The sequence below is a fragment of the Catharus ustulatus genome, chromosome 4, assembly GCF_009819885.2.
Source record: "Catharus ustulatus isolate bCatUst1 chromosome 4, bCatUst1.pri.v2, whole genome shotgun sequence".
NCBI lineage: Eukaryota > Metazoa > Chordata > Aves > Passeriformes > Turdidae > Catharus > Catharus ustulatus.
This window is the reverse complement of record NC_046224.1, coordinates 58,108,243-58,133,756: the sequence shown is the minus strand read 5'-3', so window position 1 is coordinate 58,133,756 and position 25,514 is coordinate 58,108,243. Positions and strand designations below refer to the sequence as shown.

The 25,514-nt window shown below is 42.8% G+C and overlaps 1 protein-coding gene across 1 annotated transcript; it reads left to right on the top strand.

Annotated features, from left to right (window-relative positions):
• The first annotated feature begins 4,128 nt into the window (after positions 1 to 4,128).
• Positions 4,129 to 25,057, top strand: FAM180A (family with sequence similarity 180 member A). Its single transcript, XM_033059109.1, has 3 exons — positions 4,129 to 4,304; positions 24,251 to 24,351; positions 24,656 to 25,057. Exons 1-3 carry the CDS (start codon positions 4,229 to 4,231, stop codon positions 24,995 to 24,997), a joined length of 519 nt encoding a protein of 172 aa, XP_032915000.1. The 5' UTR covers positions 4,129 to 4,228; the 3' UTR covers positions 24,998 to 25,057.
• The last annotated feature ends 457 nt before the right edge of the window (positions 25,058 to 25,514 follow it).

The following is a 25,514-nucleotide window of genomic DNA, read 5'->3' as shown; positions in this document are numbered from 1 at the left end:
CTGCTGCAGTGTTAGAGCAGTCCCTTACATTTTGGGCAGAAGAATGGACCTGCTCTTGGTATCTGCCCCCAGCCCTACCCTCAGTTCATTCAGAGAGTGAGTCACCCTGTGCATGTCTCATTTCTCCATCCCTGAGGGGGCAGGACATCAGGGTGTGTGTCACGCACATTGTTCCGCTGTGCTGGCAGGCTGGCAGGCAGATCCTGCAGTGCCTGTGGCACAGGGCAGGGCTCTGGCTGCAGAACAGAGATCCTTGCTCAGAGGAACTTTCCATACACACTGTTTTCCTACTGAAACAGGGTATATCCTAAAAAAGAAATAAATGTCTATCTGACAGAAGATTTGCAAAGGACACTCACAGTGACTGGGATGTCAGGGCAGACTGCTATCCTGCCCTGGGTTTGGGAGAAGCTCATCAGAGCCAGAGCTGGTATTCCCCAGTGAATCAGAGATTCTTTTCCTTGGAAGACCCACAGGCTCCTGATCACCCATTGCCTTCCAGTCACTTTTTAGTTTATGTTCTTTCACAGCATGAGTTACTAAAAACACAAGGGACACCTGGCTTGATACTCTGGTCACTCCAGGAAATTCAGGATTTCTGTGTATCCAGCTGGCTGAAGTTGTCCTTCCACTAAGACAGCATCTGTGATGGGAAGGACAGCTTTGAAGTACCACTACAAGCTCTGCTCTCACCCTTCCTGTGCTGCAAAAAGCCAGTTGGCAGCTTCCCTGTTGGGTCTTCATGCACTTCTTTCCACCCTGCCCTATTTCAGGTTCTTCAAAAGGACTATGTGGGAATAGCAGTAGACAGCCATTGACAGCATCAGGATGGATGTGGAAAGTTGCTAGCTAGTATCCAGTCATTGGAGTTGCATAAATGACCATTTTCACGTCAAAAAGCCTGCCAGAGGCAGCAGTCACACCTTTCCTGGGCCTGAGAAGTCTCACAGGTACTGGGAGCACCAGAGGACTTGCATCTCCAACACCCAAATTTGTAAGACTTGTAAAATATAAATATTCACCTTAACATAACTGTGATACTTAAGTCTAGCACTGCATTGATTTAAGACCTGAATATTGGCCAGCCAGCAGCCCTCAGTTTCCTGGCTTCAGCAACATGGCACCCTCTCCTTCTGGATGCATCTTCAGGATGGATTCTTCGCTCTAAAGCTTCCCTGCTATACTTCCAAAGCAACATAGGCATGGTTAATATTTATAAATAGTGAGGACTACTGCCCTGCTTCAGCATTCATTATAGTTGCAGTGATTCAAACCTCCAGCATAGACAGGAACTGCCTTGAGCTGAAATTGAGCAACTATCTAATAAAATATAGTCATGAGATGAATAGGAGTTATACAGCTGAAGCGCCTTGAGCATGCTTGAAAGATTTATTTCCTGGTTTCCTCTGGAGGACTTTTTAGTTGGGAGGATTTGACTCTGTGTGTGCATATATATCCATATAAGAGAGAAAAATATTTTAAAATTTTAAGGGGGGGAAAGGGACATTTACACTTCTTGAGGAGGTGCTACACAGAAAGCATTGTTTATTTTCTGTGGACCTGCTGTATTTACAGGTGCTGAATTTCCTGTAAGAAAACAGATGTGAGTGCACCATTCACAGTCTTACAGGCAAATTTGCTGTATAGTTGTGGTACATGCAGGGAGACACTCAAAGGTGTAGTGCCTGAAGACTGCACTGTGGAGGGGGATGTGGGTAGAGATTGTATTTGAGCTCAGATGAGGGAGAGGCTGCTGGAGAGGATTCTGTAGCCAGACTCAGATTAAGAAGAAATAAATAGCAATTTTAAAATATATTATGTAACTTCAGAGCAACATCTCCAGAGACTGAAAAAGGAGAGCTCAGTAATCATTTCATACTCTCATATCCCTGTGATCTATACGCCTGTATTACCACGCATCTCTTCTGTCCTCAGTTGCTCCTAGGATTCTTGCTCCAGAGGCTGGAAGTAGGGGGGAAATTAAGCAAGGGAGTTCCTAGGACTTTTCTCCTCAACCTTTCTAGGCTGCATATATAAAGCAGTGACAATTAAAAAACAGAGGAAGTGTCCCATTGTTGTCAATCAGAAAAGAGAGCCATTCCAAAGGGCTCTCTCTAGAACATTGTTCTAATTCTGACTTAGAGGAGGATAGAGCCTGTCTGACTTCCTTAATCCTCTCTTATTAGCTGTTATTGTCTTAAATGTAAGAAATTACATGATACAGCACCTCAGAAGTTTCCATCCACGCTCTCCTAATAATGCTGCAAAGATGTTCCCTTTTCACCCCACAGAATTTTAGGCTTTCTCATAATTTTCTTCCTTATCCCAAGCCTGCAATGTGTGTCCCAAGTGATGCTTCTCGCTTGTTTACCTGACTGTGAAACACCTAGTTCACAGACCCTGCTGACATTTAGATCATTGTTCTTGATGCACATCACCTCAGAACTGGCTGACTTATTGACTGAGTCTACCTCCTTTAAGAACAACTGGTCCTATCCTAAGTGACCTGAACAAAGCAGGAATAATCCTCTGCCTTTCTCTTTCCCCCTCTCTAAGGAATAATGAACTCAGTTTCCTCCAGCTCTGTAATTTCTGGACAGACACAGGAGTGAGCCCATGCCTAAATTAAACCCTGCATTCAGACCCACCCCTAATGTGCTGTGGTAACAGGGGTGTATACAGAGGGAGTTGGTGAGATACCCTCCACTTGAATTGCACTTTTTGTCTTCTCCTTGGCATGTAAAATACTGTCTTGCATTCATGTGCTGTTCATGTGGGAGTAACCTGGGGCAGTCTGAGCATAGGAAAATCTGTTCATGTAGGAAAAGAAGTGGAGCTGCCTTCAGCAAGACAACCTTATTTGACCTTCCTCCTTCCTTTACAGGTGGTGTTTCAGCTGGGACAGAGAAGAATGAGGAGACTGAGGCTAAGGCCAGATGTTGGCATCAGGCACATAGGAGCTGAACAGTTTTTCTCCATGCCTTCCTGCCAGGGCACATTAATCCTGAGCCACAGTGCCCTCTGTCATTCCAGCTCTTGCTCCTTTCCCTTAATCCTTCTATTTATAGCTTCTGAGCTGGAGTCTCCTTTCTTATATGCCAGTTTTACACCAGTATAAGTTCATAGATGTCTGTGGCTTTGTTACTGGCTTACTCTCACCCATAAAAGAAGAGAATTAGACTCATCACTTCTAGGTACCAAATGGAGTATCCCCTACCCCTTGGTTTTGTAAACACTCTTTGAATTTACAAATACTTCCAATTTTTTCATCAGTCTGTTCCAACACACATCAGCCTGCTGTTATTTTGATGCTGTAGTCCCAAAATGCACACCTCATGACGCTGCTGCTGAAGTTGCGTCAGGCACACTAGATACCTGAAACTTCCTCTGTGCTGAGTCAGTCTGGGATAGACTCTTCCAGGGTTGTGTTCCTTGCCAACAGCATCAGCCAGGAGATGTCTATCAGTAGCCTTTTATTTTTCTCAGATTCACCCCTCCACATTCAGCCTGGCTAATGTAGATTGTCCTTAGGATTGGTTAGTGTTCCTCATAGTTCCATTGAGGAGAGCCAGTTAAAGATTTGGACCTTCCTGTTATCCATACTGGCCAAATGGAGGAAAAGGCCAGGACTTGTCTTGCCTAGAACTGAAATCTAAAGGCAGCATGGTATGTTCTTAATAAAGGAATGATTATATGAATCACAGTAGCAAAATGTTCTTGCAGAGCACATGCCCCACTCCCTGACTTAAGCATCCAAGGGCGGCTGTCCATCATTCCAGAGGAAGGATTTGCCTTGGACAGGGGTTAGTGTGCAGCCCCCTGTGTTACAGAGGAGTAGCTACAATTCCAGAGTCTCTTTTAATGAGTTACTTGTGGCTGTTTATTGGACGAAAATAAATTCCAACTGGCCCATATAACAAATGAAACTCAACTACAAAACTGTAATGATATTTATTCACCCAGCTGCCAGCAAACTCACATGCACTATGAGTCATTCCAGATGTGGATAAAAACAAAGTCTGTCTGTGAAAGTAAGTTTCCTGATCCCGAGGAGACTTGGTTTGGGAGAGGAGCTGTGCGCTGACTTCAGCTCTCCTCAGAAGAACAGACAGGTTATCCTCAAAGAGGGAGGGGGAGAGGAAAAGCCATTATTTATTCCTGAAAAGAAAGGAGCTGGGAAAATAAAAAAGCTACTGTACAGCTAGACATACATATTTTAAAGAGAAGGATGCTCTGGAAGACTTTGGTGCTGCTGCTGTTCTATTACAGTGCTCATGCCACTGTGAGTCACAGATGGAGCAGAGGTAAGATTTCAACCTGAAAAACTATTTAAGAGAAAAATCTGAGTTGTAGATTTGGTCTGAAATTACATTGCATTATATGTGAGTGTATGTATATATATATATATACACACACACATATACGTAACTATAATTTTTTCCATCCCAACCCTAGATTAATTTTTCTCCGTTAAACAGGTCAGCTAAAAAAATGTATAGATAAATAAAAATACACGTGATTAAGTGCAAAAAGGTAAAATAATATATGTATAATAATATAAATTATTAAAATTATAAAATTATTAAAATTATAAAATTATACATGTATAATATATGTATAATATGTATTCTATTATAATAAAAATATATAAAATAGCCCAAGAACCAGAATTACATTCTTGCACTTTTTCACGTCTCTTTTCTAATTTTTCTCATGCATTAACAAAAATATATAGCTTATTGAAGTGAAAGCCTGTGCAGGCACAGGTGGCATAATCTGCTCTAGCAGGAAGATACCTGGCAATAGTAAAGCACAGAATGCCAGATTGTGCAAGGGAATGCTGATACCCTGCCCTGGCAGAGGAGCACAGATAACACGAAGTGACCTGGTGTGTTGTTAGGCTTCAGCTGCCAAAGTGACAATACACAGTTGTTACATATTTGTCATTTTTGTAAGTGTGGCAGCAGCATATGGAATGTTTGGGGGCTACTGGATAGCATAGGAGATGCTTGCTTCAAAGCTAATGATGATGTCCTTTCCCTTTTTTGGTTTTATTCTCTCCTCTGGTATTTGGCACTGGTTCAGTAGCTGCTGGAAGCAGAGAAAGGAAACACCTCCCAAAAGGTTTCTTTGGTCCTGATATTGAGATTCACAGACATTTAAAGGAACCAGAGTCTTCTAAAAAAAAAAAAAGTAGAGTATTCAAATGCCTCCCTCCCTACTCCAGTCTCCCATGTCTCCCTCTTCATAGCTGGTACTATTCCAGTCTGCTATTTGGGTTTGGTTTTGATTTTGTAGGGGAGAGAGTGGTTGAGGGAATTAATGAAGAGCTACGCAATCTAGCTCAGACTATACAAGTGCTTATATTTTCCTTACAATGGTTAATTATTTCTTTCAAAAATCCATGTTAGCTCACCGGCAGGGCATTGACCTGGACTCACTATGGCAGGTTCTGTTCACAACTTTTTCATCAGACACTTGGCTGATATTGCATGAGTCATTGTACCTGCATGTACCTTACTTTTCTCTTCTGGTATAAGACAGGAAATAGCACCAATGTTTGTCATGAGATTTTGTAGGTAAGAATTTTTTATTCCAGGGGTGACACAAAAATGTGAGAAAATCAGAACTAGATCTGTATACATTAATTGTATTGTGCCTTTTGGGAAAACAGATTTTTTTTCAAGCTGGAAGCTGTAGTGCTTATATTTAGAGACTTCAGAGGGAAGAGAAGATTCACTCCCTGTTGTGATAAGGAGTTCATTTGTCACAAATAGTGTGTGCAGGCATTTTCTGAGGAGGAAACCAGATTTCTTTTCCACATCTACTGAGACTATTCAGCTCTAAAGATGGTTTAGAGACACGACTCCTTCATTAATAACTACTTAGTGAACCTCCACTCCCTTGAACTGTGTGTCAACCCAACCAAATCTGCAGTATCTTGAAAGGGTCCAAACATTGTCTTAATTATTTAATTGCTTAGAAACCTAAGATGAAATTTGAGTACTGAGAAATGACACATTCTTCTGCACACTTCGAGCTCTTCCCTCCCTCCACAAATGACAACTGAGTCTTGTTTAGGTTAAACCTCAGTCATTTAAGTCTTATCCCAGTCCTGATTTGAGTTTTGCAATGAAAAGGCAAAGACAGATCTGCATCTGGTCTGACGGAAATGAAAGACAGATCTGTGTATCATTTCCATGTTGACTTGTCATCTAGGTTGTTTACAAAACAGTAGGGCAAAGGTCTTGCTTTAATTGCCAGCAGCTGCTGTTTGCAGTAGGAATGAGCAGTCAATATTGCATACAACAATGTCCAGCTTTGACCATTTTTCCACTGGGAAGCACTGGGGCAGGCTGGGATTCCCAACCCTTGTAACCAGTCATTCAAGGTTTGGTTCAAGGAAAACTCAGGCATAAGAAAAGATGAACACACTCGTGCTGACTGGTGACTGGGAACTTCCAACTGCCACTTCCCTTTTGCCTTTGCTTGGAAGCATCAATGAGTGGAGGAAAACAAACCAAACCAAACCAAACCAAACCAAACCAAAAAAATTTAACAAAACTAAAAACCAAACAAACAAAAAAAACCCCAAACAAAACAAAACAAAACAGAAATAACACATTTCTGGCAGGAAAACAGAGGGATTTATTAATTTATTTTTCTTTTAAAACTACCTCAGCCCTATGCATTAAATATCTCACACATACTCCTCAGCCTGCCTCGGCTGAGCTGTGGACACAGGTCCAGAAGTCACAGGTAAAACTTATTCCCTAGGATGAATATGTTTAACAAAGAAAGATCCTGAGTGATGATGAAATAATTGTCATCATCAAGTCTCCTTGAGCCTTTTGTAGGTTTAGCTGCATGGAAGTATCCTCTCAGATTTTGTGAAGCTCCTGTCTAAGGAAAAAAGATAATGAAAAGAGGTAATTAAAAGTCTTTGCTGACTCAGTATTATTCCCTATTCAATGGCAGAGGTGACGCCATACAAATGCTTCAAGTTCCAGATAAGAATGCCAGGTCTTAAGAGAAGGTCTTCTGAAAAAACCAAGGAACAAATCCTGGGTTTTGACAACAAAAATAAGCAAAAAACCCCTTCCTTGCAGCTATGGCAACCAGTGTCACTGTTTGCCAGTTGCTTCCATCAAACTTTGAGAAGTACCAATTCACTGGAGAGCAGAAGTCAGCCTTATGAGCGCTACAAGACTTGTCTGTTCCCTGAGGAGAAACCCTAAGGCTATCCTCATTAGCACATCTCTACTGGCTGGAGTTTATTTGCTGTAAAGGCTGCCTGATTCTAATAAATGGGACATACAAACAGCAGCATTCTTGCTGTGTGTTTACTCAGGGAGGGAAGATGCCTTTTGCTTATGGTTGTGGCTTTTAGAAAGGGCAGAAGCAGCTGCAAGGCAAGTTCACCCCTCAGTGGAGGCTGGAAAATGAGATGTTGAAAGTCACAAAATAAGAAGGTAGAATGCTTTTTCACCCATCAGTGTCAATAGTATATATCAGCACCACAGAGGTTTCATGCTTTTGGGGAGTTTTTGTGCTGTTCCTTCCAGATCTCAAAAGCAGCATTACAGTTCCATCCAGATCTATCTGGTCCATGAGCATTATTTTCTACCCAGTCACTAATGGCTGGTGGAAGTCAAATGGCTGGTTGAGAGCACCAGAGGAACAGTCTGCTCTCCCTAAAGGTTTTCTGCAGAAGGAGTTACTTGAAAGAACAGAAGGTGCATCCTCCTTGATTTGTCCACAACATTGCAAACCCTGAGTATTTGCTCTGGTGTGGTGGGAGCTCAATTTGTGATGGAGCAGCTGCTGCCAGAGCAACTTTTGCCTGCTACTTCTACTTGTAGACTTAGCTGGAGCAGGCTGGCAGCTCTCCAATGTCAGGAGAGAGAAGACTGTGCAGGACAGAGAGACTGGCTGTTGATAAAAAGCCAGCCAGTACTTTTGTAAGGAAGCACTGTTTAATATATTCTAATCTCTGTGGTCTTTTCGTTGCTGGTGATCTCTTCTTTGTGTGCAAAGATCAAGTGCCTCATTAGACCATGCCCTTAATCCCCACTCCTTTTCATCTTATTTCCCTCTCTTCCCTGCTGCATCTCGTATTGCATCCCTACAGCCAGGTACTCCGTGCTTGAGCAACCTCTGGGATTCCATGACTGACAGTAACTCTTGTGTGACATTTTGGCTTGGAGAGCATGGGCAAAGGGAATGTGGTCTGAACACAGCCTGTAACTGCAACACAAACAGTCAAACACATACATTTATGTACCCAGTGGTCCTTCAGTAGACCAGGTTATGGTCTGTGTGTACTTGAGACGTGACACGGTTTCCAAAGATCTGGTCCAAGCATAAAAAGAAGTTACATCAGCTGGACCAGCTACCAGAATTTTTTTAATTGTAATGTCTATCCAACTTCCTTTAATTTCTATAAAGACATTGTTATCCAATTCTTAAAATGTGCAGTGCAAATGAAAGATATGGAATGCTGTGGAACAGTGCCAGCTCTAAGCCTGGCTGTGTAAAGAACATCACTTATGAGGAGAATGCAGTATTTCCCTTTTCTCTGGCTCTCATGTGGTCCCTTGGAAAACTGCCTCAATTGCCCCAACTTCCCTGCTTGTTGGGCCCATTCCAGCAACTTCACTGGAGCTGCAAAAGGCATGATTGATCTGCTGCAGAGGTTTTTCCCACCCACCTGGAGTCTGTTCCATGAGTCTGCCCAGTTCCTGGGAATGCATGTTTGTGGGCTGATGCAGATTATTTCTGCACCAAATATTGCAACTCTGTCTGTAAGGAGATGAAGGCATCTCCTAAAGAAGGTCTTAGGAAAGGGATTAGTTATTAGTAAAGCTGCTTGGTGTTGCAAAGGAAGCTGGAATGTCACAGTCTTGGAATGGATTTTAACTGTGGTAGGATAAATATCCAGAAAGGTATGGCTGTGACTGTAATCAAAATCCATTCTAGCGTGCTCTGATTCCCCAAATGCTTCTTTAGTACCAGAATTAATTGATTTAACCTGCACGGAGGATGATTCCTGAATCAGAATTCACAGTGGGTACCTGAAGCTGAAAGACATGCAGAGGAAGCTTAAAAAAAAAAAAAATCCAAGTTTCTAATGTTGTCTAGGGCAAAGATGCTAAACTCTCATGAGATCAGAGGGAAGATAGATTATGGAAGTCTTCACATTTTAGTTTTGATCACAGATGGATTTTGTACTCTATAAAAGCAGTCATGCTGTTAGGAAGGAAGGATCTAAGTGACTCTGATACTTTATTCACCACAGGAAGCAGCCAAAAAATGGCTAAAGCTTACTGCTCACACAGTAAAAGTTAAAAAGAGAGAGGAACTAGACAATTTTGAGGAAACCTGAGTAAACAAGATGAAGATACATCAAGTAAGGCTGTTTTCTCTTTGATATGTCCTAGGCCAAATGAGATCTATTTCCTGAAAGTGGCACCTGTAGAATCTTCCTGGTGATCCCAGTTCCATCCCAGTACTGAGGACTGGCAAGTCAGTTAGACATTTGCTGCTGCTTTGGTCATCTTTTTCAGAGTTCCTACATGCTGTAGTGTCACATCTGTTTGCCCCAGTTCCAGGGATGGAGCTGTCCTGGGATCTGGATCAGTTTGCACAAAGGTCTTCCTGTCCCAGCCAAAGCTCATCTGGGAAACACCTCCTGCCCTTTAAAGCCCTCCTTCCACTTTCACCTGGAAACAGCTCCTTTCACCTCGCCTCTAACAACCATCCCACTGCTCTTAATGCCTGGTGATCAGCCAGTGTTCTCTTCCATAGGTGAGGCAGCTCTGTGATGAATGAAATAACTCATGCAAACACTGAAACACTGTGAGTCCCCTCCTGATTACCTTATTCTCAACTGCTGGGCCCAGACACCTCAGTAGTACCTGGCATTATGCAAACACACTGAATAAAAGATAATCTGTCTTTCTCCAGAGAACTTTCAGTGTAATTAAGGAGAGTAAATATTAGCATCCTTCTTTGTTGTGTGGCACAGAGTCATTAAATCCCTTGGCCCAGATCTCTTCAGGATGGCTGTGTGTGTATTGTTAATAGCTGTGATTTTTTTTTTTTTATATTCTGTTTCTGAAGCATAAAGTGTGTTCTCTTGTTTTCCTGGGGTAGATCATGCCAAATTCAGCAGGAGTGTAATGACTTCTCAAGCAGAAAGGAATTCTGTCAGAAGCACTGAATAGTACAATCTAATTGAAAGGGAAGTCAGCAGGCCTTAGTGAACATCAGGCTGCAGAGGCTCTGATTATTTGGGTGGTGACAGGCAGGATGTAAATTGCTGAGGTAAAGAACTGAATGGGGCAGCAATTAACTTTGCACCAAGTGCCTGTGCTTGGGCTCAAGGCAGGGCAGGACCCACAGGGCAAGCCCAGGGTGCTGGAGGAGAAGCTGGTGACAGCCCAGTGGTTCTGCTGAGGGGAGCTGAATCCATCCAAGATGCAGAGAAGCCAGCTGGGTGTATGGACCTGGCTGCAGCAAAACAGGGAGCTGAGTGTCTTGGTTTAAAGGGGACAAACCTGGCCCTTGCTTTAACTCTAAAAGTACTTCAGTGTTCAAACCAGCATGACAAAAGTCAACAGTTTTTCTGCTCTCAGGACTGAGGCTGCAATTCATTATATGGAATTTTTTTTCCTTGCTTTCGTAAAAGCTTCCAGCCCAAATCAGCTTTTTGTTATTTACAGGGTTTTTCAGCAAAATGGCACTGGCCTGGGTGAAGGCTATGCTGATCAGCTGTGCAGAGAGAGCTGATGCTGGGAAGCAGAGGGGGAAATGTATCAAAGCATCATTAAAAGGAAATTAAAAAGGCAACTTGAGCATAAGCTGCAAATGACACTTGTTATTCAACACAAACTAAAAAACCCAAGGGGGCTGTCATCTATGGGGTTTTCTCTCTAACTGGAAGGAAGGAAAGTCAAGGCAGGGATCCTGTATGTGTCTGTTGTGCCTGTCTCTCATTACATCCAAATCCTGTTTAATTTGGGAGTTGCTACAGCAGCTTTATGATCTATCGCCTACAGCATGCTTGCTCATTCAGAGACATTAAACCAGCCCAAATCTGCACCACAAGCTGTGGTGACCAAGCCTCAGCCAGAAACTCCTGTCCCCCTTGCTGAGATGCTCCAGGCTGCAGCAATAACCTGTCCCCTCTCACTAGCACAGCACTTGTTACAGCACAGGCTCAGGTCAGCCTGGAGGCTGAGAATGGGAGGAGGAGAGAACCAATGTTAAATAAACTCCACTCCTCCTAGTTTCCACGAACATTCCTTTCCTCTGGTGAAAGCATATGTGAGGCCTTTCCTGGCCCAGTTTGCTGGTTAGGTTTGGCAGCCCCCCAGTTCCCCTGAGAGTAGCCTGCATACCACTGGTCCTCTGGAAATTCCTTGTTAACCACAGAGAAACAGGTTACCAGCCAGGAGCCAGGCTCCAAACCACTGAGTCGCCCTCTGCTCAGGAGGGGCCAGGTGGGGAGCTGAAAAAAAGATGCTGAGAGAGGGAAAATAAGTTGTTGGGTGCTCAGAGGTTATTTGGGAGGAAACTGGACAGTGGGAGGACAGTGCTGTGCTTCAGTTTCACGTTGGAGACACAAACCCACAAGGTCTTCTGTGACTCCTCACCATCTGGCAGGGCACAGAGGAAGCAGAACACTTCAGATAGGTTCTGCCTAATTGTAAAGAGAGTTGACTGCCCTGGACTGGATATGGATATCCGCTGCAAGCCAGAACATCAGGATTTAATCATCTTCATCCATTTGGCACCTGGTGGCATTCCACAAAAGGACTTGATGCTTCTAATATCTTCTCTGTCTTGGGAAGGGTAGAGGCTTTCTGGTCTGGCAGGGATAATTTGAGCCACAAAGGGAGAGACAGAGACAAAGGCAAAGGACAGATATGCTGAGAAAGAACAGGGAAAAAGCTGGAGGTAAAAATGAAAATGGTATGAAGGAGAAGAAAAATGAAGATAAAGGAAAGATGCAGAGACAGAGAAAACATATAAATATGGATGGGAAATATTAAAGTGCACCACATCAAGATTAGAGTAGCACTGTGTTCCTTGTCAATATGGTATGCATCCCCATTTGAGCCCACACTTCAGCAGATGCCCATCTGTCACAGCTGGTCTTCATCTTACCCATCTGCTTCTCAGGCTCTTTGAATGGTTGCTTTTCTTTGGAACTGGTTCTGCCTTTTTCTTGTGTAAGCAGCACTCAAGTTTACTTGTAGTCCCCAACAGCCTCTCATCCTACCAGGAGTTTGGGAGTGTCTAGTCTGGGCAACTGACCTCTAGTTCACAGTAAATTAAAGTAAATTGTAAAAATTAAAGTTACTGCTACTGAATCATCCGTGTGCCAGGATTTCTTCACTTTTTTTAACCCCTCCCTTTGATCTTCTACACTACATAGGTATGCAAAAAGACTCTTGCCACTGCCCAAGAAACAGCCTGTTTTATTCCACAGAAGCTGCAGAAATCCTGCAGTTTTCCAGGACAGGATCACAGCTGCACAAGTCCCTGTATCTCCCTATCAGTACTTGGAAGAATGCATCAAGTTTTGAAAGTCCTCAGCTTCCTCCCTAGTTTGCATAATGCTCATAGCTATTATTAGTAGTTTTTTGTTTTTTATTGGCTCTGAAGAAACACAAAGTGTTTATTGAATTTATTTATTAAGCACAGATTTTATGTCTCAGGGAACTGTTCATGTTTTATGCCCCCTTTTAAAATAAAAAACATTTTAAACATGCTTCATTTTTTATTTACTGTAATTATTCATGGCTTGGCACTGAACAAACTCCATTTCCAGTTAAACACTACTTGTGGACCTCCTAATATAGTACAACATGTGTTGAGTGAAACCATCCATTTTTCATAGTTGCAGCAGCTTCTGTTTTCCTGGATTACCGTGCCAATTTGGCAGAAAGTTTTGGAAGGTAATACTCTAATGATAAAAATTATACACTACTTGTTCTGTTGCTTTTTACTGCCAGGTTTTTAATAAACAGAACTCAAAGGGGCTGTCCTACCTTGACTTGTACTTGGCAAACATAAAACTCAGTCAGGTCCTCACAAAGAAATGAGGACAGAAAATATCCAAAGATGTTTCCATAGCAGGAATCAGATGCAATCAACAAAAGTTAGATCTGTCAGCCCCAGTTAGTCCCAAGTGGCAGGGGACACTGTGTGCCTGCCCTGTTGGACTCTAGCAGAAGGAGGATGATGATGTGTCCCTGTTGACACACAGGAGACATCTGGGAAAAGCTAGTGTGAAATGAATGGGCAGCACAGCATCTGATCTCTCCCTAAAGCCATCCTGCCCTGAGAGAAGACTTGGCTGATGTCTGGGCACTGCTGGATATTAGGGATGGAGGGAATCCTGCAGGAAGGCAGAGAGCAGGATGGAGATGTTTAGCAGTGGGACTGAGAGAGATGGGGCAGTCACACAGGCTGGGGAGTAGTGTTGCCATGGTGCTGCATTTTCCATGTTCACAGCAGGGAAGTGGTGTGGGCTTCAGGTGATGAAGTCTGGTTTTGAAGAATCTGCCTGGTAAATATCTAAGTGTTAGGCATACTGTAACAAATTGTATTTCCCTAGAAAGACACTCCTTTTCTAGTGAGAAGCTGTATTTTGGGGTCAGGCTGCTGGATGTTTGCTGGGAATTTCTGGATCCCCTTCAAACCCTGAATGACTAGCTGCATGAGCCATAGCCCATCAATCCATCATGCACCCAGTTATGTCAGCCCCACTCCCTGGGCGTGCTGCTCACAGCCGGTGTGGTCCAGCCAAAGTGGATGACAGAGCTGAAAAACGTGTGCACTCAGATTCTCCAAAGGAACATAGAGGGACTCCGAGGTAAAATATTACCATGAAGGCAAAGAGCTCCATTTCTACTTGCACAGATTTGGCAGTGTAACCAACTTGTCACGTCTTAAATACTTCCTTCCTATTTTCATGATCAGAGATGGAAATGTGTGTCATGCCCAGCTGGCTTTCCACACTCACCTGTGATGTTCCCCCAGGAGCTTTTCTCTCCTGGCTGAATTCACACTTCCCACCAAGATGCAAGCCTTCAGAGAAGCAGATCTATCATCTCTGATTCTTCAGCACGTGAATGCTGCTGGACCTGAGGCTGGAGCTCATCACTCCCTGGATGTCTGCCTGCTGAGGTGGAAGAGAGTGCCAGTCCTTCTCATTGCAATTCCAGCTGGGAGCAACTGCTGGATCATACTGTGGTATACTGAGCTGTTTTCAAGCCAAATGCATTTCTCTGTGGGTGCTTTTGCTGACAAATTAACGCATGTATTATTTAGACAAAGTTATAAATCACCTTCTGAGTGTTCCTTTCACAACAAGTGTGCTCATGGCAGCCTGTCTCTGTAACCCAACGCAATGGTTAGCAGCTGCTAATCCAAGGAGCTCAGTCATGGCAAGCCCATTTTCATTCTCCTTCATCCATCCTTAGTCCTCATCATTTATAGACCAAAGCAGAACTTAAAGATTACTGGGGCTAGCATTTGGAATTATAAATGTGACAAGTAGTCCCTGCCTCATGTTGTGACCAGACTAAATGTCGATCTACCCCTACAAATGACTGTTGTGTTCCAGTAACTTGAGAAAAGGAAATCATATAAAAAGGATGTATGATGGGTATCAATCACATATTCATAACCACGTGGTGTCTATAAGCTTACCTGGGAAATCACCATCACTGGCAAGCTGAGGAAGACCTGTCATGCAGATATTTCACATGCTGAAGTCCAGCTTTGGGAAGGAGTGATTCTGTAGGCCAAAGCAACAGACAGCAGACTGACCAGAAGATTTTTCTCTAGCAGGACATAATCAGGCCTTCCTCCCTTTCTCTAAATTTATTTATCCTTCCTAAATTTAGAAGATGAGGTCATTTTTTCCTTAAACATTTACTTACATTATTTTCCCATAAGCCAAAATCTGTTTTACAAGTTCAGCTCAAATGGATCCAGAAGAGGGTGTACGTTAAGGAAGAAGAGCACTAAATCAAACAAAATGTCACAAAATGTGACAAGGTCCTCTTGAACTGGGAGCCACTGGGAGGTGGCACCTGTAGGGGCAGGAACTGCAGCAGTGAAAGAGGCTGAGAAAGGTTTTGAATTTCCATAAACTTCAGGCACAGCTGTCAGCATTTTGTGCCTTTCAGGGCTCTCACCGGAGGAAACAGGATGTTTGGGTTATTCTGTTGGCTGTAAGATTTCTGTAACCCTGAGTCTACCTTTCTTGTCTCCTCTGTGATCCCAAGCGTCTTTCACAGTGCAGGGCTCTCTGTGACCTGGCTGCCAGCAGAGCAGTATCACAGGGCTGGTGATGCCACCTCAGGTCATCTGAGGATTTCACCCACAGTGTCCAGCAGCCTTCAAGAATTTGCAACATTCCAAGTTTTGGCAAGGCTTTCTGTATTTAATGGGGAATCCAGTTTTATGTCAGTCTCAGCTTTACTTCATCAGATCCTGAAACCTGAAAGATCTAGAAATAGCTAGGAACGTTTGGAATAACAATGAAGATTGGAAAAATGTCAGCTTTGTAAAATAGAAATCCCATATGTGTGTTTGTGAAATGGGGGATGCAGCTATATACCCAAGCTGTTTTACATTCATCCTTTATATTTCTATGCTGTGTTTATGGCAATATCACAACGACTGTCTTGGCCCAACGTCACAGCTGCACACATTGAAATCCACTGATCAGATTTAGTGGAGGATTATATTTGAGCCTTACTAATATTTTAATATTGTTTCCACAGAGATGCAGACATTAACATAACAGGCCCCAGACAGGGCACACACAGGTGTGTACTTGACAAAATAGATATCTTCCTGTGCTGATCCTCTCTCACCTCTCCAGGAGAAACATGACTGTCACCCAGGGATACAGCCCGGCTTTCCATCTCTCACGGTCTGCTCATGTAGCAAAGCAGCTGTACCAGTCCAGTTCAGAGACAAACCCAAATCCATCTTCAGGTCTTGAGTCCCTTTCTCAGACTCCTTATCTTTATTGTCACTGTTAGAAATCATACAATGACTTGAACAGGCATTGCCTCCATAAATAACACATTTCTTTACAAAAAGGACCCATTATTTTTTGTTCACGGGGCAAGGCTGATTTATACTCTTTCTCATCCAGCACATATTCATGTCATTGAGAAAACCCCAGCAGGTGCACTGACATTTGGAGCTCAATGAGCAGCTGGAAAGGCAGCTGGGATTTCCCTGGTTTTGAAGACAAGTGAAATCCCAGAGCAGAGGAAGCAGAGAATTGCTATTTGTGTATTCACTTCCTAACAATTTATTTCAGTTTGGATGGGGATCTAAAGGAAAAGGGAAGACATTTCTGGTTGTTTCTAATTGGTGTGAGAGGAAATAGTCAATCTAATGTTCTGAGCCATGATATTTGTACTTAGTGAGAATGAGGAGTACCTTGTTTTTTTCATGTGTGTGAGCGGTTCATAAATGAATAAAATAGTAACAGTTGGCCATCAGATCAGAGACTCCTCCCAGACCCACTGGGACCCTTGAATTTATTTGCCAGTTGAAACCATTCACAGATGGCTTAAGTGATTAATTCCAGGGTCCCTGGCATTTCTGAGCTGTCATGTGACCATGGAATAAAATGTCATACTACTCCCTGCTAGGTCTGTGGTTCAAACTGGACCTTTGAGTCTTTTCATCCAGTCTGCGAAAAAAAATTACATATTCTTTCTGCCAGTTGAATTTCCTCTGTTAAAAACTCAGTGGGGTGTAAGCATGGAAGGGGAAGTGTTTGGCAGCTACTGGTCCTGCAGCCACCCCTCACCTCTAGCAGGAGCAATGACTACCCTTGCTGAGGTGGCCATTGACAAAAAAGGGATCTTATCCATCTGGTGGTTAGATCAAGGGTGTGCAGGCATGAGGAAGGGCTTCTGCTTTTCCTCCCAGGGCTGATTTCCATCCTTAGGTCATCTGAGGACTTGAATCATCACCAGATACACTAAGAACAGTTAGAGCACAACTGCACTGGGAGTTTCTCACTTGTAGAAATGCTGCTGGCGTAGCAGATGTGTTCTGAAGTGAGACAGATAAAAACTAACCACCACTGGTTTTTTGTTTTCTTTCCTCCTTCATTCACGACCAGGGAGATTCCTGGCTTAGCTGCATGTGTGGCCACACAAAGTGGTGTCGGTGTCAGCATAAAGGGAAGGAGGAGTGCGGGGCAGGAGCTGTCCCCTGCAGCTACAGCTCCATTAGGTCAGGCTCAGCAAAACCCTCGCTGAGCAGCCACCTTTGCCTGCCAGGACACCAAGGAAACCCAACCAGTACCTACCTTTTCTCCATGCCCAGTGAGCAGAAATACGTACCTGGGAGCGGTGCAAGGCTTGAACCACCCCTTTGGGCTCTGTGATGGTGTTAGAAAAAAGGCAGAGAATGGTCAGGGTGATCGGGTAGTGAAAGGCTTTCCTTCCAGAGCAGCGCTGAGCACCATGCAGGGAGCTCTTGGAGCTGCTGTAGTTCTGTCTTTTCCTGTGAAGCAGAGCTCTGATTTCCTTTGCTCCCTCTCCATTGCCCAACAGCAGTGGCAGCTGCTTCATTCTGCTCCTTGGGGGCTTCCCCGCAGCTCAGCACCAAAACACAAACACCCTGCTGTGCTTCTTCCTTCCTTCCCTCACTCACTGCCTTCTCTGCTGCCTCCTGGGAGAAATGGAAGTAGATTGGATCATCGTTGTGTTCCTTCACTTGTTCATTTGTAAGAAACTATTTCCCATGTGTTTATTTAAGACTGCTTTGTGTCTTTCCCTTGGATTAGGACCATTGTGAGCAACACAGGGAAGGAGAGGTGGCTCTGCAATGAAGACAGGAATACAAAGATCTGCTCCGTTTCCCGACTCTTCCTGAAATTAACTGTTACCACAATTATTTATCACCTATGTGTTAAACCTGTGGAGCAGGGTTGATATTTCTTTCCTTTATTGCTGCCCTTCACTTACACAGTTTTTGTCATAGTCTATTCCCAGTTTGTGGTAATATAGCAGCAAACTGAAGGACAAGAAAACAATATATTTCACTTCTTCTTTTCCTTCAGTTTCTCTGGGTGCATTTTTTCTCTTCACACCTTCTGCAGCAACTTTACTCCAGCATATTAAAGACCTCTCCTGGCTGACTGGAATGTTTTTTTATGAGCATAAATAATTCCCGGTGGGGATCCCTCCTTATCACACAAAGGGAAGAATAAATAGCACAGTATACATTGTGTCAGGCTGGGAACAGGTGAAAATGCTGCATAATGGAAATTCCTTATGAGGGAAGCAATTCTCAGACCATTTTAGCTGGTTGGTGCTAGTGATATCTTTGAAACCATTTCACTAAAGTCGTAAATATTCTCCACCTCTCACAAACAAAGGCTCAGCTGAACCACTTTCTTCTCTAGCAATATCCATTTCTGCAAGTATAATGGTTTTTTGGTCTTTCTAACACACCTTTACATTTCTCACTTGTGCCAAATAGCTAGACAGGCTATTACCACTCTAGTTTTTTTTGTATGGGAACTGTGTTGTACATTAATCTAATCTCACACATCTCAGGCCATTTCTGAAGTGCATAACTTTATATAGGAATGGGTTCTGTTTTATGCAACTGAGACATCCTTTCAGAATGTGTTTGTTTCTCAAAAAAATGGATCAGTTTTGAAAAAAACTGATAATGTATCACTATGGAATTGAATACAATCTGCTATTAACTTAAAATGTTTAAAACTTATTTTTTTCCTGTACAGTATTGCTTATTGACAACTTTTGTTGGGAGATCTACTTCCTACATCCTTATTGACAAAACTTTTCAAGACAAAGCTTTTCTTTTCCTTTAAGCATTTTTTTAAAAAAACTAAAGATGATGCTAATGTCCATTCTCACTTTTAGTCAACAGTTATGAGCTAAGTTTAGCCTTAGGAGCTAAGATAGCAAGGATATGAACTGAGAGTAAAAAGAGGCAAATTCTCTTGGTAGCTGCTTTTAAATATGTGCTAATTCATGTTGTTTCATAATTAAAATATTTTCACCATTTCATTGCTGTGCTCTCCTAAGGGACATTGGGATTTAATCCCCCAATGATGGCTGTTTAAATGTACTAAAGTTGGAATGTAAAAGTCTTTGCATTGCACTTGTCATGGAAGGTACTTATGTGAATAACTGCAAATCCAGACACAAGTTTCAGATGCTAGACTATAGCACTGCAGTGTTTTTTTCTTGTCTTTAGGATGTTGTGTGTGTTTCCCTTATTTTATTTGCCTTATTCTTCCTCCAGATCCCCACTCTTTAAATTTCTCCTGCACTGGGACAAAGTGTTCAATGATTTCTAATATAGCAGTTTTGATACAGAAAAGCAAAAAGTCAGGGGCTGTAGCCAAAGCTCACGTTCTGCCCTGGCAACAGCTGCAGGCCCAGCACAGTGCAAGCACTTTGCAGATGGTGATGATGCATCCTTCCTGCCAAGCGCAGGACAAGGAGTAAAGTGCATAAAACACAGTAATCCTTTAATAATCCTACCCTTTTTGAGATTTATATTGCCACTCTCGCTGCTCAACACACCTGTCATAGGTCAATATGCCCATCAAATCCTTCTTGTTCCTCTGCTCCTCCCCTCCTTCATGAAAGGGGTCCTGCTGAAGCGAGGAGATGACTCTTTTCCATGCCTCTGATGGCAATCAAAATAGCTCCTTCTGAGTCATAACCCCAATTAAATTGTTCACGTACTTACTTTGGAGTAATGGTCTGCACAGGGCCCAAATCGTGCTTCAAACCTTTTCATAGGGGAAGAAAAGGGCATTGATGATGCACGAATAGCTGAGAATTCCTGCAGCTATGCTCGGTGCTTGTTGAGCAAACACATCACAGGAAGCAACTGGGAAATAACGAACAGATGCATGAACTGGAAAGCAAAACTAAACATCTGTACCCTTACCAATCAAACTGCAGGGAAAACCTGGCAGAGGATCACAAATATTTACCACACAGCTAATGAAGTGCAGGAGATTCTGGCAGAATGTCTTAAGAGAGATGAAAACATCTTTAAAATGAGGCTATTGTCAGCCTCAAATGTGACATTGTTTAAACCATAAAATGCATCAGGTAAGTATATTGAAGCAGGTCAATGATTAGGCAAACATGACTTTCTTTTTGTTTAAGAGCCTCGGTAGACTTGAAAGAGAGTGGAATTGAGTCAACAGAGCCGTAGGAGACTGGATGGACTCCTGCAGCATGCAGAAAATAGAGATCTCTGTGCCAGTTTTGAAGGGCACTTTTAACCACCCTTAGCAGGAGATGTGTGGGCTGCCTGCAATTTCAGGCAGAGGCAGTGGTGCACTCCAGGGCACAGGATGAGTCCGTGCAGGGTCAGGCAGGGAGGCTTGGGGGGGGTGGATGTGCTCAAATGTGCTGCTCTCTGATCCACCTCCAGCCCTGAGCCCTGAACAGGCAGCAAGACAGAACTCCCAGGGCCCCTCTGCAGAAGAGATTTGGAAGAGGATGAGCATAGCAGTACACAGGGATACAATAGAAAATGTTTTCAGTAAGGATAATGGAAAGCTTATTTTTCCTAACTTTGCTCTGCAAATCATAAGCTTTTTGTTACATAACTGACCAGCCCTTAGGACAGAAGCGCCCATATCTACATTGCAGATGTCTTAACACATTTGTAAGAGAAATAAAAACAATAAATCAGTAGGAGACTCTCCACTGACTTCAGAGATCACTGGGCTGGGATTTCTGTGTCAATACTAATTGAGGATCTCTGCTGCTTAGATGTTCATGGCTACTGCCATTGAAATGAAATGGGCTGCAGCATCAACATGAAATCATGTTCGTGACTCTGCATGTCCAATTGCTTGATAGCTTTATGGAGAAGTCCCGTGGGAAAGAAATTAGTAAAGAGTTCTAAACTTTTCTACTGCTCTTTGATGCCCTCAGAAAACTCATGTCAGAGATGAAAGTGCAGGAAGAAGTAAAAGTCAGCAAAAAAAGTTTCAAGAGGAATTCACAATCATCAGATGCAGAAACGGACTGAAAATCTTTATATATCTCATCTTTTGTGCTTAACTGATGTGTGTTAAGTCAGTACAATGAAAATCAGAGTGCTTGCTTCAAATGCTCATACAGACTTGGAGGAACTTGTGAATTCAGGGAGAGGACTGTGGAGGGAGTGACGGTGGAAGGATTGACTACTGAGCAGGGAAAGAGAAAGTGAAGGACTGAATAAAATGAAGATTAGGAAAATCAGATAACCATGACAAATACAAACGAGCTCTGAAAGACTTTCTGAGTAGAGTCTCTAAGAACTGTAACAAACTTTAATATGTTTTGGGAACAAGATAATGAGACGAGGGAGTCAGTGCTGCAGAGGCTGGTGTGCTTCTGATAAGCATAAAAATCCCTTCTCCCCACAGAGCAACCCAAGCCCTTGTCCCTTTGAATCTCCTAACCTAAGCCATCCTGGGAAGAGCTGGGTGGGCAAACCCTGCTTCTTTCTGGGATGTTACCTGTGACTCAGCAAGTGGGCTGGTACTGAATTGATAGTGTGGCATTAATTTCTGTGTGAGTCCTTTGCTGAGGCTTTCTGGGTGAGCGGTGATGGGCTGAAGCTGGTGGCTCCCAGCTCAGCTCCTTGGTGGGGATCTCTGCTTGGATTGAAACTTAAAAGCTTGTGATGACAAGAAGTATGACAGCACTGAAGCAAGATACCACAGGCACTTTTTCCATGGCTCAGGGGATATTTGGGATGTAAACCAGCTGCACACGTCGAGGTACTCTGTGCTCTGAGGCTGTTTTCACCAAAAGGGCATCTAAAAGCTAAAAGAGATAAAAAATGAACAGTCATCATTATGGACTGGATTTCTGCCAGCTGCTAAGTAATTGGAGTTTTAATTGCCGGGTAATAAAAGTTCTAATTACTCAGCAATTAGTGCTTGAAGTTTCATGTGATTCACACGCACATCCTAGAATTGTCAAGAGCAAAAAAAGGAGTAGCTCCAGTGTGCCTCAGCAAAGCTCTGAGCAAGAGACAGAAACATCTGGGATGGAGCAGCTACACCTGAAACCCATCCTAACTTCTATATCTGCCTACAGTATGTTTATTGCAATTCAACTAAATATCTTACTGACTCCCTAGCTAATTTAAGGCCAAAATACCCTTTGTTGTGTCAAGTATTAATTGCTTCATACCTAGCATTATCATGATTAATTTTCTATATGCTGGGTAATAAAGGTCCTGAAGCTCTGGTTTCTGTCTTCTTGCTTTACTAGAATTTAAATATCATTAACAAGCCAAACTATAACAAAGTCATCACTTGTCAATAGTCCAGGAAGCAAGGCTGCATTTAGGGTGCATATTTATCATTTGTTTGGGTAACCTCAAGGAGGCAAATTTTCTGATGAACCATGTAGTCAGAAAGTTGGGACAACTTTTCCATAAAATAAGTACAGTTGCTCCAGCATTTTTAATTTTTTTTTTCAATGCCCAGAAGAGAGAGCTTTAAATTATATTCAGGTTATTTACAGGCAGCATGCAAAATCCATCACAAGATCTTCGGCAAAACCAGACAAGATTGATTTAGTCAAAATGTTTCATGGGAAAAAAAACCTGGTAGAGGAGGGTGAGTTGAAACTTTCCAGAAATTCAAAGTAAGCTGCATGTTCTACATGTTGCTCAAGACTCTAAAAAAAAGAAAATCTTAATTTTGACAGGGAATCATAATGCCTTCCAATATGTGGGGGATTTGTTTCCTTTTTTTCTTAGACTAGTTTCCAAATTTATCTGTTGGTAAAGAGAGTTAAAGTTGAGAAGTGAAGTTTATGGGAAATATACCAACAGTCACATAACCAGAGGTTAAAAAAAATCCCTTCCTACTCCTGAATATTAGAAAAAATCCCAACAAATTCAAATTATGATTACCCGAACATCAAGATCAAAGATCTGAATAATATACAAACAATAATATACAAATAAAACACTAAACAGATTTTTTCCCCTTCTGCTCTGAAACTAATTTTGCCTTTTTAACAGTAAATGGTTGGTTAGTAACCTGGTTGATAACTCCAAGCATGTCTGTAGTGCACTTCACAGTGGTGAACAGATACCTGGTGGTAGCAGGCTCTGTTTGTTCCAGTTATTACACTGCAAAGTCACACTAAGCTGGGATTCACCTCACTGGATGTAGCTGTCTTGTCTAAGCTGGTAAAAGGCTCAGTGAAGAGGCACAGACATCTGGGTGAGTCACTCCTTCCAAGTGTAAATGCCCAGGACAGATGAGCAGCTGATTATTCTCTGGTGGATCTGTCTCTAATAAATAAGGAGAGATCAGCTTTTAGACAATTGAAACCAGGAGAAGCATGACAGTACAAGAATGGACTGAAAAAAGTAGGTTTTGTTCAGTGTCAGTGCTGATTTCCCCTTTCAGATCCAGGAAAAGGACATGCATTTCAGGCTATATTGCTGCTGCAGTTATCATTATTCCTTTCACCTCTGAGGCTGCAACTTGGAGTTGCAGGCTTGGATAACAAAGCACCCTGTGCTAGGCACCCTGTGGATCCAGGACAAAGAGCTAACCTCCATCCCTGGTAGATCAGGGTCAAGCAGTCCCTGCCACACTCTTCATTCACTATGAAAGACCATACCGTATAGTAAGGCTTTGCAAGAGAGTTTTTTAGTTGACTGTAGAATTGAAAAGCACTGCTTTTTGTCAGTGTTTGGCAGTGATACCTTGGGTTTTAGCTTTTATATTTTTCAGATTCTCTGCTGTTTAATGTGTCACTCTGAAACTTCATGTTAGGTGTTAGTAAGTTCTCTTCACAGGGTAGTTAGTCAAAACAAAACTCCCTTCCTAGCTAGAGAATCAAAGACAACCGGTACCCAAAAAGCATAAACAATAGCAAAGGAAAGGGGGCAAGCCAGGGGACTGATACTTCATAGTCTGGGGCTGTGATTGGATAATTGGCCCCAGTGTGCAGATGAACCAAAACCTGCAAAAGTGTAAAAACTCAGGACCGGGATCCATCTTGGATTTGACTTGGGTGTAGCCCCGGCCAGGCTCTTGCACTGCCCAAAGTGTACTCTTTCAATAGATACCTACTTTATTCCTTTTGCCTCTGTCTAGTGTCTGTTCCAGATCAGCCTTTCCAGGCATCAGCACTTTATAAAATTTCTCTTTTCCCATTGTATTTTCCAGCTATGCTTTTCCCAGCTGCTCAGCGATTCAAGAGATCCTCAGCTGCCTTCCTCAACCCAGTGTTACAAAACTCACTGGAAGATGTGGTCCTGCTTTATGAGGTTCAGTATATGGTACCTTAAGCCTTAACCAAGACTGGGGGTCCTGTCCATGCTGGGGTTATCCATTATCTGGCTTTGTGTCACTTTTATCCATCCCAGCAGTAAACCTGTGTCCCTGTCATAGTTCACCAGGAGGGTGGGAACACATTGAAACTTTCTGGACTTTTTCCCCACCTCCAGACAGTGTAACTGTGTCCATTTGACAAAAATTAAAGACCCGAGGACATATTGTTAATTCACATGTACTCTGTCTAGAGTCTCTTGGAGAAAATAAATAGCTTTCTGTGTTCTGATTTTGTACCAGTTTCTTTTAGCTGAGCTTGACATTGACAAAGGTCAGAGGATCTCCATCAAAGATGAGGAGCTGGCTTCCCTGAGGAAGGCTGCTGAGTTTGACACCATCTGCAACGAGATTATCCCCAAGAGCATCACAGAGATCCGCAGGCTGAGCAGCAGGCTATCTTCCTACCCAAGGGTCCTCAAGAAAGAAGACTTTGAAAGGACAGTGCTCACCATGGTCTACACAGCCTACAGAGCTGCTCAGTCCCAGGGCCACCAGAAAGACACTTGGGCTGAATCCTTTGTCAATCTCTACAAAGCCCTGAAGAACGACTTGATGCTCTCGTACAATAAACAGACCTCATAGTGGGAAAGAAGCAGCAGCTCAGCCCTTGGTGAAGGACACAATGGAGCAAGCCCACCACTTTATTCTGTAAAGAGTTTTATAGCCTGCCTCGTGAAAGATTGTTCGTTTTCTGGCTCCCTCTTGTGGAATCTGCTTTCTAGTTCCATGCTAAGTGATGAAAAACATCTTCGGTCCTGAGATTTCAATTTTTGTGCTGGTTTGGAGGCTTGTTCTGTGACAGGAAAAGAAGGGAGTTTGAGCTACACCCAGGCAGACCCTTGTTTCAGGCAAACCCTTGATTTATCCTTTGGGTTTCCTATAAGCAATCCATAAATATACTGTGCTTATGCTCACATGCTGATGTGTAAGTGCTGGAGGGTGCTGCATTGAAAACAAGTTCATGTTTTGGCTGGCCAGTAAGAGAATATTACACAGAAATTAAGGCCCACTGTAAAAGGAAGAGGTTTCATAACTGTCAGCCTTCAGAAACTATGCCACATATTATTAATTCCAAATGTTCTCATAAATAAGCACTCTC